This window comes from Colias eurytheme, chromosome 25 (assembly GCF_061535395.1).
Source record: "Colias eurytheme isolate Ceu_HAF_F1 chromosome 25, ilColEury1 Martin Lab GWU primary, whole genome shotgun sequence".
Classification (NCBI taxonomy): Eukaryota; Metazoa; Arthropoda; class Insecta; order Lepidoptera; family Pieridae; genus Colias; species Colias eurytheme.
Genome location: NC_143004.1, coordinates 1,370,140 through 1,385,415, shown reverse-complemented (window position 1 = coordinate 1,385,415; position 15,276 = coordinate 1,370,140). Strand labels below are relative to the sequence as shown.

The 15,276-nt window shown below is 35.8% G+C and overlaps 1 protein-coding gene across 1 annotated transcript in view; it reads right to left on the bottom strand.

Annotated features, from left to right (window-relative positions):
* Positions 1-14,485, bottom strand: part of shot (dystonin-like protein short stop) — an 86,905-nt gene extending 72,420 nt beyond the window's left edge. The window contains exons 1-6 of the mRNA XM_090116091.1: positions 4,257-14,485; positions 2,221-2,367; positions 1,727-1,831; positions 1,209-1,327; positions 822-1,020; positions 60-287 (exon numbers count right to left, since the gene is read on the bottom strand). Of these exons, the coding sequence (XP_089972217.1) occupies positions 60-287; positions 822-1,020; positions 1,209-1,327; positions 1,727-1,831; positions 2,221-2,367; positions 4,257-14,462 (11,004 nt within the window). The 5' untranslated portion in view covers positions 14,463-14,485. The remainder of the gene's footprint in view (positions 1-59; positions 288-821; positions 1,021-1,208; positions 1,328-1,726; positions 1,832-2,220; positions 2,368-4,256) is intronic.
* Positions 14,486-15,276: the final 791 nt, after the last annotated feature.

Sequence of the window (15,276 nt, the reverse complement as noted above, 5' to 3'; positions counted from 1 at the left end):
ATACCACCATTCAAAATACATAATCATACATCATTTTCCTACCCTTTACCGACACTTACCGAATGCATCCATCTTTGTGCCCTCTGCAACGCATCAGAATACCTCGCAGCCCCTTCACTTGCAGCTCTCAATCTATCCAACAATCGTTGCGCACGTGCAGCCAACTCCGCGTGTCTTCGTCTAGCAAGTCCGGCCCGTTCCCGAACTGCGCCTTCACCGCCCGCGCTTACGTGCGCAAGACGGGTGGGGAGGGATGTTCGGTATTCGTTCAGGATTGATAGGAATTCCTGTGTTGAAACGGACGAATCATTTAAAAATTTAGATTTAAATGCTTATACGCACAATAGTTCGCTAAAAATATATGTATAGAAGGTTTAAATGCATAAAGCACAACAGTTTGCTAAAAAAATATATGTATAGATCACAAGGAAAATGAACATGTTTACAAATCAACGACAAACTTCTATTTTACGTAATATCGATTCGAAAACGACCCCTAAAATATAAGTTTAAACATCTCCCAATCGAATAATCTCTAGTATTTATTAAAATTTTATAAAATTTATAGCTCAATTTAAGTTTTGCTTAACCTATTTACACGGTTATTTCTATTCCATAAAAGTGAACTTCCTTCTACAATAAGTAAAAAAACATTAATCTTACATCAATTTAACAACATTAAAATATGTTATCTTGTCTGCCCGATATAAATGACAAATAAGAGAAGAGAACTTCTTCAGAATTTGGTTAATGTGGTCTTTCATATACTATGGCATATCTACTTCTTGTAAACTTAGCCTTTAATCTAGTTTTACTCATACCTTGCTCTCATCGACGAACTTCTGCGCAGCCATAGTTATAAACCTTAGGTCCGCTTGGTGTGCGATAACATCAGACACGAATTCCCGAACATCGTCACTTTCTCCGGAAAGATTGTCCACTTTAGATAAAGCTACTTCTTTGTCTTCAAGGGTACGGAACGCACCGTCCATCCAGGTGTTGAAGGCGTTTAATTCGTTCCTGGAAGTTATTTATTTATTAACATTTAAGTGAAGAGTGCAAATCATTTAGTGGAAATTTTTGGTTGTATCGGTAATGATAGAAGTAGAGTTAAAGAAGGAATTCTGCTAATGGAATACTTCCTGTATGATTTATACCAAAGTCAAGAAAAGTTACAAAAAGTCAAGAAAAGTTACAAATTAACTTACGTGAATTTGCCAAGTTCGTCTCTAGCGACGACAAGTCGTCTGAGCATCTTATCGCACTTCTCTGTGCACCTGTCACACCGCTGCTTAAGTTGTCTCACACCACGTTCCAGTGCTGCCACCTATAAGAAGTTAAAATTATTTTTATTGGGTCTTAATATAAAAAAGAAAATAAAGCAACTTACCTTTCAAAACCTTTAGAATAAAAAAAATTGAATTCGAATCTTTCATGATCAGAAAATTCACTCATTGTTTTAATTACTTACGTATTGAAAATAGAAAATATTATTAATGTATGTACAACTCCTTATTTGAAATCAGGACACAGCGTTTCAAAATAATTGATACAGCGTTTCAAAATAATTGATTCAGCGTAGTTTCAACGGCAATAACTACATCAATTTAAATACGACACTATCTCAAAACTATCTTACACCGAGCCTAATCTATTACAAATCACAATATATTATATACATCTAGTAAATCTAGTCAATAGCTATGTCACTAAAATGGACACTTACCTCATGAGGCGCCAACACATCACTGCCGGAGACGAGCAGCTGCTTGGCCTGGTCGGCGCACGCGGACACTTGGCGCTGGTGGCTCTCTAGGTCATCCTTTATTAACTGCAATGAAGATATAAGGTAAGAAACAAAATATAAAAGAGAAAAAAGGCAGCAGAAATGAATTTTATTGGCAACTAGCTGTTGCCCGCAGCTTCGCCTGCGTGGAAAAGATAAATTTTCATGGTACAAACTTTCATCCCCTATTTGATCCCCTTGGGGGATGAATTTTCTGAAATCCTTTCTTAGGGGACGCCTACGTTATGACATCTACCTGCATGCCAAATTTCAGCCCGATACGTCCAGTGGTTTGGGCTGTGCGTTGATAGATCACTATAGCAGTCACCTTTGAGTTTTATATATATAGATAGCCATCTTTACTTTAAGGTATTGGCGGTTAAGTAACGTGAATGGAGCAAAAGAAAATTAAATAAGATATAAAGCTTCCTTACCTTCAGTATATTGATCTGGTTTCGTAGTTCATCCATATCTTCTTTAACAGCTTCTTGGTTAGCCAGCCTCTCTTCCACAACCGCGATCCATTCCAACAATTTTGATAGAGTCTCATCGCAAAGTCTGTACTTCTCTTCGACTGCTTGCTACATTTGATACAAACATGTTAATAACAATCTAAACAAGTCATTGTAAAATGGGCTTTATTAACATGCCCATAGCGTCATAATTACACTATCTACTATCATTAATGCATCTAACTAGTTTGCAGTGCAGTCAGTCACTGTAAATCTACAAGGTGCGAAATACAAACAGTGGTATATACGATGAGCGCTTTTGAATGTTCAAGTCGAAGACGTAATAGTCTAGTTACCCAAGAAGCCTTAACTACAAGCACACTACACAGTAGAAACGACGCCTAGAACAAATGCGACACGACAGCCAATATACAAAGAGCGTGATGGTAGAAAACACAAAATGTATTTGTGCATCAGTAAAAAACAAATGTGCAAGAAAGCGTGGCATGCAAGCTGTGAACACAATTGCAAATGCCAAAATTAAAGGTTAGCAAAAACATTTCGACATTTGCAATCAGTAAGAGCATAGTAATGGTATCAACATCTTCAGTTTTATTAATAACTTTGTATTAGAGTTAAATGTTAAGAGCATAAAAAAGAAAAGAAATACCTCAGGAGATATCTGAAACTCAAGTTCTTTGTAAAGTAACGTAAGATAGTAAATGTACATTTAGATGAGATTTTTAACGATAACATTGTACTTAATTCAAATAGAGGTCTTATTTCATTTGTTATATTATAATATCAAACATAAAAAATAAGCAATAGAAACTGCGACAACAAATGAAATAATTTCTCATCGAGACGCTTATTAAAAAGACGATAATGAATTTATAAATACTACCTTTGTATTTGTGTTCGGAGAAAATGTTTTACCATTTGATATTGTGAATGTTTGCACCGCGAGATTCCGCCTTATAACCGACATCAATATAACTTAGCGTCATTCATGCATTCCGAAATTTATTGTGAACAAACATACGTTTCACGGAATGAGTACATCGGAACGTAAAGTCATAACGCTAATCGATTTATATAATAACAACCCAGCTGTCATACATCGCTGGTTTCCAAATGAGAAAGCGAACATAGGAAAGCGAAAGATCGATGACACAGGTCAGGACATTGGGTCCTTTTCGATCTCTCTTAAACATTCTTAGCACAAAGTGATTATGGATGTTAGGTATTTTGCGAAACGGTGATGGTTCTTTAAATCGTCGTTAATATGATCCCTCAAAGGCAAGCATTCACGATTTAGCTCAAAAGGGCTCTTTAGCATCGCAGGCAACGGCTGGAAATAAAAAACAACATACATCGAGCCTTATTACAAAATGTGAAAGCACATTTTCCTTTGCAATTGAACGTTTCCAATACAACTATAGCCCTGCATTATGAAAACCTTCATATACCATCAAAAGTTTAACACATGAATTTCAATAAATTTTAATACTATATTTGGGTATATCAAGGTCCCAGACAAAAAATAAAATATGTGGAAAACTGTCAATTGTAAAGCATACTAACCTAAACTTAAGCATCTAAAGACGAACACAAGTCAGGTTAAAGATAATTAAAAAGTTTCACAATCACTGAGAAAGCAAACATTGTGAATAATAATCAAATATTGCAAAAAAATAATTACACATCACAAGTCAAATTAATCAGTGAAAATAAACATTCTCTATACTATAATAACAATGTGTACGTGCTTAATTACGAATTATTAAAACTCTAAAAGACGTTTGGATGACTTATGTTTTAATGGTAATGGTTGATATTTTGTCATAAACATATAATGTGTCCATCGATATAAAATGTTTAGTGGGTGTCGTGCCATGCTATACTTAAGCCACACGCTTAAACAAGATAGTTCACCATTTAAAAGTGGAAAAGGAAAATCAAAGCAACACCATTGCTTTATAAAAGCACAACAATTTTAAATAAAGAAATAAACTTACCCTCGTTTCTGCTGGCAGTAAGTAACCCTTCTTAAACGCTTTGACTAAATCGAGACTGATTCCTTTCTTCGGATCTATGGTTAGTTTTCCTTCGACTGGATTGATAAGCTGTTGTTCGATCGCTTGTACCAATGGCAATATTTTCCCTGTCTCCGGTTCTTTCACAACTGTACTAGATGGATCAACAATTCCCTGTTGAATTGCTTCGCCTAGTGTCAATCTCTTTCGATCAATAACGCTTGTTGTGATAAACGGATCATTAAGAGCTCCAGTTGTTGGATTATAAATTCCAAAATTGATTGTTTCAATGAGACTGAAGCTCTTCTTAGGCGTCATAAGGAGACCTGATTCGATAGCCGCGCCTAACGTGTTTAGTTTTGATGTTTCTGTGTCTAGGATATTGCCTTTCTCAGCATCCATAAGCCCTTTACGGAACGCTTCGGGAAGCTTAACTAACCTCTTTTTGAGATTATCTTTTATGAGCGCAGTATCTGGATCTATATATCCCATAATCGCGGCATCTTTAATCGTTAGTACTTCGTTGGATTCTGGGTCAGTGAACCGGGCGTTACTGATATTAAGATGACCTTCCTCTATCGCTAGCTCAAACGTTAGTGGTTGTCTGACGTAAACTATCAAACTATTTTCAAAAGTGAAACAAAGTGTTTTTGACCTTTGTGTATCAAACATACCTTTAACATTTTTATCGATTATACCTTCAGCGATACCTAATTTAAGCGGAATGTATTTATTTTTGTGCGGGTCTTTTATTAACGCAGTTTCTGGATCTATAAAATCATATTTAATTGCTTCGTCTAAAGTAAATTCACGTAGTAATGGCTCCTTAGAAGAAGAAGAGTCTGGAACGTATCGTTTTGAAACAGTTTGACCCGTGAGCGGTTGTACAACAGTAACAAGGAGACCTTTATCAAATGCAATATCGAGACTGTAAGTTTTCTTTGCTTTAGTATCAAGTACTCTTGCTTTATTAATATCAACGTCGCCATGCTGAATAGCTACTGGTAATGGTTTGAATTTGCCGGTAGAACTGTCTTTTACAACAGTTAATTCAGGATTTAGAAGCCTGATTTCAATGGCTTTTTTGATATCAACAAATTCATTATTGCTAGGATCTACTATTTTTCCATTGTCAGCCCTGAAGAGACCGTTCTTAATTATTTCCTCTAAACTAAGATCTCTCTTTGAAGTGACGATTAAGCCACGATGTTTAGCATCTAACAGATTTATTTGACTACCATTAGGCAAAATATAAACACTGTGATTTTCATCGATGATACCCGTTTGTATTGCTTCGGGTAATTTAATATATTTGCTAGTGGGAATATGTTTAATAAGTGATGTTTCAGGGTTAATTAACTCGTCGTTAATTGCACCTACAAGCGGTATTTTTCTCTCAGATACGGGATGTATAAATATCATTTCCGTTATATCATACATATTCATAGCTAACGCATCATAAAGAGAGAACCCTCCGCTTTCTATGTCCACAATAAGACCTAAGCTCATTGCTTCAGACAAAGGTATTTGAATGTCAGAACTTGGTTCTTTAAACTTACCGCTTCTACGATCAATTATGTCACTACGGCAGCACTCCGCTAAAGTTAAAGGTTTCTCAGATTTTTTATCGAAGTAGCAAAGATATTTAGGACTTATTATAGATCTCCTGATAGATTCGTGCAGTGTAATTTTGCGATTTGTAATGGGATCAATAATTTTACCCGTGTTATCATCATAAATACCCTGGTGTAGTGCTCTTTGTAAACTTATAGGAGCTTTTCCATCGACTAATAAACCTATTTCAAATGCTTTACGCAAGCTAATTTCCTCGTTATCGTTATTAATATTTTTAATTTTACCTGTATTATCATCTATAACCCCAGTTTCAATAGATTCAGCAATACTGATTTTATCCCACTTACCAAGTCTATTATCTTGTATATGAACAGATTGCGGGTCAATGAGATTCATTTTAATAGCTTCCGAAAGGGTGTATTTCTTACCAGTTTGTGGATCCATAAAGAGACCTGTGATTTCATTGTAAACACCTTTCTCGAGCGCCTCAATAAGTGATAATGGTCGTCGCACCTCTACTAAAATACCTCTCTCAAATGCTTCTCTAAAATCTACTCTTTCTTCACCTAACAGAATAGTCCCTGTTCTACCATCTACAATTCCTTTATCAACGGCAAATTCAAACGGTATAACTTTCCCACCTACGTGTACTAAAGTTGACTGAGGATCTATCATTCTCTTTCTTATAGCTCTATCAGTTTGAATCTTATCTTTGCTTTGTGGGTGTGAAAACTTGCCAGTTTTAGGATCATAGAAACCTTTAAATACGGCCTCAGGTAAACTAAGTTTGCGTTTTGCTGGAACAATCAGACCACGTTCCGATGCGTCTGTTAAAGATATCTTATCACCTTGAACCGGATCCATTACTTTACCTTCTTTAGAATCTATTATTCCTACCTTGATTGCATCACTGAGAGTTATTATTTCCCCAGTTACAGAGTTCCTAACAGTAAGCGCCTCAGGATTTATATTACCAATTTTAATTGCATCCTCAAGAGTCATTGTTGCATTATTTATTGTTAGGAGACCTGTTTCTGGGTCATAAAAACCTTGTACTAACCCTTCCTGTAATGTCCAGGGCTTTTGGTCTTTAAACAAGTACCCTTTTTCAGAAGCATCTTTGAAATTTAAGTGAGGCGAAGTGATAACGCCTTGTTCTAAATCTACAAGACCTGACTTGACTGCTTCATCAAAACTAATAACTGCATCAATATTGTCGTCTTTTATTCTAACGTTAGACGGATCTACAAGCTTATTTTCGATTGCTTTATTTAATGTTATAATTTCACCGGTTCTAGGGTCAAGAACTTTACACGTGTCTGGAGAATAGTAACCTAATTCGATTATATCAAACAAAGAATATGTTATAGACTTTGTTGCTACGAGACCCTTTTTCAGTGCTTCGTCTAATGGAATGTCTTTACCAGTCTTTTTGTCTGTAATTTTACCTGTTTCTGGATTCAATAATTTAGTTTCAAGCGCTTCTGATAGCGGAATATATTTTTCTAGCGACGTATCCTTGATTTCAGAAATTGTAGGATGAATAATATTCTTATTGACTGCATCACCAACTGTCACTAATTGTTGAGTAGTAGTATCTTTAATTTTTCCTGTTGATGGTTCATACATATCTTTTTCAATTGCAGCTTTTATGGAAATAGGTCTTCGTGTAAAGGTAATTATACCTTGTTGAATGGCAACTGTGATTTCAATTATTTCTTGCGTTTCAATTATGATAATGACTCCATTGTTTATTTCTATTATTCCACGTTCTAAAGCATCTGATAAAGTTAGAGTTTCATTAGAACCTGGAACTAGTATGTGCAATGTGTCTTGATCAATAATACCTTTCTGAATAGCTTCTGAAATAGGAATCAATTCACCACTATTTGCATCTTGAATTTCCCCAGTTTTGGCATTATAGAGGCCTTGTTCTAAAGCAGATTCAATTGTGAATTGTTCTGTAATAGTAACATCTTCGGGTTTTTCCACTATCCAACCTATTTGTACACATTCCAAAAATGAGACACGTTTTCCTGTTTTTGGATTAACCATATGGCCAGTTGATTTATCAATAATGGGCCTCGAAATAGCTTCATCAAACGGAATGAATGCGTCTGATTTAGAACTCAGATCCTTTACTAAAATTGCTTTGGGATCAAACACTTTCAAGCCATATACTAGTTCTTCAAATGTAATTTTGGCTCCTGTCTCGGGATTCAAAAATATTTGCTTTTCGATATCATATATACCCATTTCTGAAAGTTCTTCGGGAGTAAGCTTTGTTGAAATAGATAGTCGTGTTTTTGGTTTAGACATACGAACGATAACGCAATTTTTAGAAACAACATCAACGGGAGTGAATCTACTAATTTGCTCTTGGTCTAAAGAATCTTGAACAGTCAGCGGTAACTCAGTACCATTTAATATAATTCTACAAATTTTCGGTTCTATTTTACCTTGTGCAATAGCGTCAATTAATGGTATATTCTCGAAAAGAATTTGAACCGGTTCCTGCTTTTCTTTCGTAACATTGTTTTCTGTTATTTCTTCTATTACTCGTAATGGTTGTTTTTCCGCCTCTATAAGCATAGCTGATACAGCTTTGGCATCGCTTGCTTGCTGGCCATTTAACTCCATCTTTGGTTTTTGAACTTTAAGTAAATCACTTTCATTAGTTTCAGATATTGGTGATTTTGAAATGTCAATAGTTGGTACAGAAGCTAATTTATTTTGAGGCTGTTTAACGACCGACGAGCTTTGTGTTTGTTTCTTGTCATCGTTGATTGCATCTTTAACAATACTTATCGCTTTCGATGCTGCTAGAATGGGAGCACCAACTATAGCAACCAAACCAAGTTTAGCAGCATCAGCAAATGTCATGCTGTTTCCACTTTTGTCTTTTATTTCTCCAGTATCTTTATTCAGTACACCTATTCTTACTGCGTCGTCTAAACTTATTTGTTTTTGACTTGTAGGATCTATAATTGTAATTTTCTCCGATGAAATTATGCCCTCATTAATTGCTGATAGTACATCGATCACTTTACCGGACTCAACGGTAGCAATTTTATTTTCCGTTGCATCAAAAATAACACCAGGCGCTACTTCCACTTCTTTAACACTATCTAGCGTTGTAATTGGAAGTTTATTTTGATTTATTAATTCTTTGCTATTTACTGTTTTCTCAATAATAGTCTCCCCATGAGGTCCTGTTTCTTTTGCAATGGTTTCCTTTTTAGTGCCATCGCCTTGTGAATCGATGGGTTTTTCTCCTGGAGAAGATTTAGCCGTCTCTCCTGATGTCGCTTTTTGGAATGAATCAGATTCAACTAATTTATTTTTAATGTTTTGCTTTTCACTAGGCTGAGCACCAAGCTGTTTATCTTTATCGGATGGTATTGTTTCTGTTTCAGTCCCTATGATCCCACCGGATGCAGTTGTGGTAATAGTATGTTCAATGACGTCTTCTGATGTTACACGCTTATTTATTGGTGTTGTTACTTTTTGATTCGAAGTTTCCTCCGTTTCCAATACCGGAGTTTTTTCCGATTGATTTGTTGGTACTGTGGCAATTTTATTTTGCTTTTTGTCGTCATTTAAATGATGTTTTTCGTCTGTTTTCGGAACGGGACTGGATGACTGACCTAAAGCACTTTCTTGTTCTTTCATAATGAATTTCGAAGTTTCGTTTTCTAATTGCTTAATTTGTTTAGGTTCTGGTTTATTATCTTTATGCAATATATTTTTATTTTCGGATGAAGGAGTCATCCTATCTGTTTCATCCAACGGTTCATGTGCGGGTAAACGCTTATTTTTCGAGTCAGATTTAGCTTCAATTTGCGTTGTTAATTCTTTATCACCTCTTTTCTTAACTGTGGTGGTTTCATCGTCATTTGATTTCTTAATAGTTTCTATCTCCTTAAGATTAGAAATAGAAGGTTTAAGTTTAATGTCGTGTTCTTTCTTGGTTGTTGAGACATCTGGAACAGTGATTTCATTTTGCTTAGGTTTCATTATCTTATTAGATATAGCTTTTGCACCTTCTACGACTGCCATGCCTGCTAATACTGGTGCACCTACAATAGCAATTAAGCCCATTTTAGCTGCCTTTTTAATATCAACGGATTTACCTGTTTCAGGTTCCCTAAATTTACCAGTTTTACAATCAATTAATCCTGTATATACAGCTTCTTGTACGGTAACTGGTCTACCAGCGTTAATATCGTAAATTACAGAATCAGGATTAACGATTTTCTTTTCTAATGCCTCTTTTAATGTTAACACGTTATTTGGCGATGTTGGATCTCTGAATTTCTGTGACTTTTCGTCAAAAAGTAGATCAAATGCTTCATTCAAATCTAACATTTCCATCTCTTTTTTTGGTGTTTTCTTATCTGCTTCTTGTGGAACATCAGTATTTAATAAACCACTATTCACTGCTTCTGTTATGGAATAAATTTCACCAGTATTAGGATGTGTAAAGGTACCTTTTTCAATATTGATGTAGCCTAGATCAACAGCTTCACCAAAGTTAAAAGTCGTGTCACTGGTAATAAAATGTTCTTTATTAGTTTGTTCATCGCGAACAATTCCTCTACGACGAGCTTCAACCATAGTGATAATTTCACCCGTTTTGATATTTTGTACTTCATTTGCACTAACTAAAACATAATCTGCTAAAAGTTCTACCATTTTTGTTGTTACGGTGTGTTCCGATGAAAAAGTTTCTGTGATTGTCGTTATTACATCACTAACGTCTGTGTTTGGTTTCACGACCAGTAATCCTTGTTCCAAAGCTTTATCAATCGGCATTCGCTCGTTTGTTTTTGGATCAGTAAATGTGCTTGTATTAAAATCAATTAAGCCATCTTTTATTGCATCGTCAATTTTAGTTGCCGATGAATCATGAGGATATGGAATAGCCATAATTAAATTTCTATCGACCGCTTTGCTTACCGGTATATTTTCATTTTTAAGTGGATGCTTGAATATTCCTGTTTTTGGATCTAAAACATTTTGTTTTATTGCAACTGGAAGGGTCATAGCAGCTGGAGGAATGTCCGAAATAATCTTTGATTCGGGGAAAATTTGCATATTTACTGCAGATAATAAATCTATAGGGCCGTCGCTTGTTTTGACAACGTTTCTTTCATGATCAATAATATTTCTGTCAATAGCTTCAGCGATTGTTATCGAATTATTTGGGCCAATTGAGATACACGACAAGGGATCAATAATATCACAAATAATAGCTTCTCTTAAGCTCAAATGCGCTCCAGTTTCAGGATGAATAATTTTACCGGTGCTTGGGTCAAGCAAACCTTGTTCTAATACTCCTGGGATTGTTAAGCTTCTAGCCAAGGGTAGTAATATTTCATTTTGACCCTCTTCATCCAGCAGACCTCTTTTAATAGCTTCCTTGATATTAATCACATCTCCACGTACAGGATCTCTTATTTTTCCCTGTTTCGCATCAATCAAACCTACTTCGATTGCTTTTCCAAGTGTAATAGGATCTCCATTTTGCTCTTTGAGCATTTTAATTCCGTCCAACAATTTTTCAGTTTTTTCATCAATTATTTTTTTATCTTTTGCCTCCGAGGGAAAAATTACGTGTCTTCTTAGTTTTTGTAATACTTTAGGTTTTAATTCACCGGTCATTTTTCCAGTTGAAGATGATGAAACATTATTAATGTATTTTGCTTTATCATTTTGCTGTACTTTAGATATCTCTACAACTTCTTGTTTAATAAGTCTATCTTGACCTAATGTTTTTGCAACGTTATTTCTATCCATCGTTAAACTATTTTGTATAGACTCTACAGTTATAAATCCTTCAGATACTGCTGCTCCCACTGACAAGGGCTTTGATATTCCTTTAGTTGTTATATCAACATTGGTTACGTCTGATGGCGATGTATCCTTAAGTGCAGCCTTATATTTTTTATATGTGGTTGAGTCAATAATACCTTTTTCATGAGCTTCATCAATTGAAATAGATTCTCCCGTGTTAGGATCAATTACAGTTGATGTTATTACTCTTCTGATCGTGATATTGGATTCAGTTGTAGAGTGGTCCATTGTCATGTTATCATCATCGTTCGGAGTTCTCGCTCGTAAAGATTCTTCATATTTTTTGTAAGTTGCCGGATCAACTAAACCACGCTCATAAGCAACTTCCAACGGTAATTCCTCACCCGTATTCGGGTCTACTACCATAGTATTCTTCACAACTTGAATAACCTTAGACGCTGCAACAAGGGGTGCGCCCAAGACAGCTATCAAACCTATCTTTGTGGCATCTGCTAAACTAATTTTTTGTCCTGATTTATTTCTGTATTCACCAGTATTTTTATCAATAATGCCTTTATTTACTGCTTCATTTAATGAAATGAGCTTCTTTGTTTGTGGATCTGTTACTTTAACTGACTTGCTCGGTACAATACCCTGATTTACAGCTTCAATTATATTTCCAGAAGTACCTGAAGTTGTAGATATAACTAATGCTGTGGCAGGATCATATATTACACCAGGTTCTACTTGAACTGGTTCTAAAGCTGTTTGGTCTTCAGAAATTAGAACACCTCCGGCGTTATCATGAACCTCCGATATTTCCATTTTATCAGGCATACCTGCCATAGACGTTATTGTTATAACTTTTTGTGTAGATTTAGATATTGTGGTAAGTTGAACGAAAATTATGTATTGTCTATCAATAGCATCTTTCATCGTCAACGGGCCGCTAGGATGTTTATATTGACCCCTACTATCTAAAATGTGAAGTTCTAAAGCTGCATGCAGAGGAAGCTCTTTCTTAGTTTTAGGATCAATAACATAAGCAGAATCAGAGTTTATTAAATTTAATTTTAAAGCTTCTTGTAAATCAAGAACTCTGTCAGTACCGGGAATAATAAATATGCCATTAATTGGATCGAACAAATTTTGTTGAATGGCGTCTTTAAGAGACCAACCTCCGCGCGGTAGTTCAATTGTATTTTTCTTTATAGTCAATGACGTAACGGAAGGTTCACTAACGACTGACGTTGAAGTAACACTTCTTACTTCTCGTGAGACAGCTTCACGCGGCTGCTTAGTTTCCCTAACATAATCGGGACTTTTAATGGTTTCTGGTCGATGGTCTTCCTGTAGTTTACTTTCAGGACTAGGTGGTAATTCTTTTATGAATGATTTTTTAGTTATTTTTAATTCAACTACTTGACCAGGAATTAAATCTTTTCTCGTTACGCGATCAGAAATTCGAGCAACACGGGGATCATTTTGATCAACACCTAACAAACCTTCATCTAAAGCTTGTTGAATTGGGAAAACAGTGCCAGTAGTGGGATCAGTAAACGTTTGCGTGTTTTCATCTATAAGACCCCGTCTTACTGCTTCAGAGAATGTAATAACTGTTTCGGAACTATGTTTTTCACTAGTATTCGTTACGGTGACATACCTTTTAACAGTCTTTGTGACAGTTTGAATTGTAAGAGTTATGTTTAAAAGTGAATTTAACAAAGCTGCACCCTCTGGTGTAATCATATTAATTTCTACTGCTTTATTAAACGGAATAGGTTTTTTAGTGTTCACATCGAGTAAGTAACCCGATTTAGGATCGAGAATGCCTTTAAAAACGGCATCAAGTACAGATAGCTCCTTTTCATTTTCGAATACACCTATCTTTCTACTAAACATTTCTAATACTTCTGGTCTTATAGTGGATACTTTTGTACAATCTTCTAAGAATACAAAATCACCGCTTTCCGATTTTAAAAACGTTTCTCCATTAGCGTATTTAAGATTTCCTTTACTATGCGCTACATTAAACGAAACAAACTCTCCAGTTTTAGGATCTCTAAAACCATCTATATCGAATATAGATTTTTGCGATACTGATGTTATAAGACCGCGATCTACTGCTTCAGGTATGGTACAAATTTCACCGGTTAAATTATCACGGAATTTATTATCAGGTAAAATTATTTTAGCCGCTAGTGCTTCTGACAGTGTAAGAAGTTGGGCTGATTGCGTGTCAGTAACACATTTAATAGTATCACTATCAAGGACGCCGGTAGAAATAGCTTCCAAAATGGTGAGGTGTGACCTATTTGAAGAAGATATTATCCTACCATCATTTGTCATTAAATTTTTATCACAAACATCTTTCAACGTCATCGGCTTACAAATAAATCGTTTATTAGCAGCCTCTTTGAAAGACATTTTTTCCTTAGTCATGTTATGAATGTACTTCGAATGTTTTGTATTTATTATATTTTTTTCTATCGCTTCAGCAAGCGTTACTTTTGTGTCATTTTTAGGGTCGACTATTTCCCTAATATTTGGATTGATCAGTTCATTTTTAATAGCTACATCTAATTGGAATCTATCACCCGAGTTCCTATCCAAAATCCAACCATTATTGTCTACAAGATCGTGGCTAATTGCGTCAGATAGAGATAAAGCGCTCGATTTTATTTTGATAATCTCATTGTATATGAGGTAGCCCCGCTGATAGGCTTCAGCAATAGTAATGTAAGTTCCGTTGGGCAATCTGTATAGACCCCTTTGTAAATCGACCTGACCGCGGTTCACCGCATCCGATATACTCATTCCTTGTCCGGGTTCAGATTCAACAGTCACCTTAATTCGTTTCTCCGCTGGGTCTGATAGACCTTGTTCTGCATCGTACAGCTCTCTTTGAATTGCTTCTAACAGCGTGACTTCATTTCCATCTTCCGTCATGCCGCAAGGTCCTGTTAGTCTTGCAGCTAATTTAGGATCGATGAGGCCTTCTTTGGCCGCTTGTTCTATTGTTATTGTCTGTCTTGTGTCAGGGGAAGATAACAACCTTCCTGTTCGCACATCTAATATTCTCATACTAATAGCCTGACCAACGGTCAAGATTTCCCTAGTTTCAGGATGGACGATACCCCTCGATTCTATAATGTTTGGCCCTTCGTACATTTTGTGTACTCGTTTAAGATTTCTAACATCGGGTCTATCGTCATCACCTATAACTGTTTTTGTTGTGTAATTGGGGGAATTTAATTTGCCATTGGTCATTGTTTTAACGGACGTGTGACCATCTAGCTCTGTCGTGTGCGATGTCCTGACAAATCTGTGAGAGGAAAAAAATGTGCATTTCATGGTAAGTAATTACTACAGATTGTTGTTTTTAGGAGTTTATATTGGACATGGACTTACTTCTCTGTTGTGTAATGCGTTGTATACGTGTGTTCCGTGGTTGCAACGTCTTGCATATTGAATTCCTGACGGAACGAGCGTGCTGAGCGCGGCGCCATTGCCTCCACGAGGCGCTGAAAATATAAGATTATATTTTTTGTCATAAAATAAATTTCACAAAGAACAAATCTAATATCGACTTACATACATTATTTCGCTGTAATTCTTTAAATAAATAAAC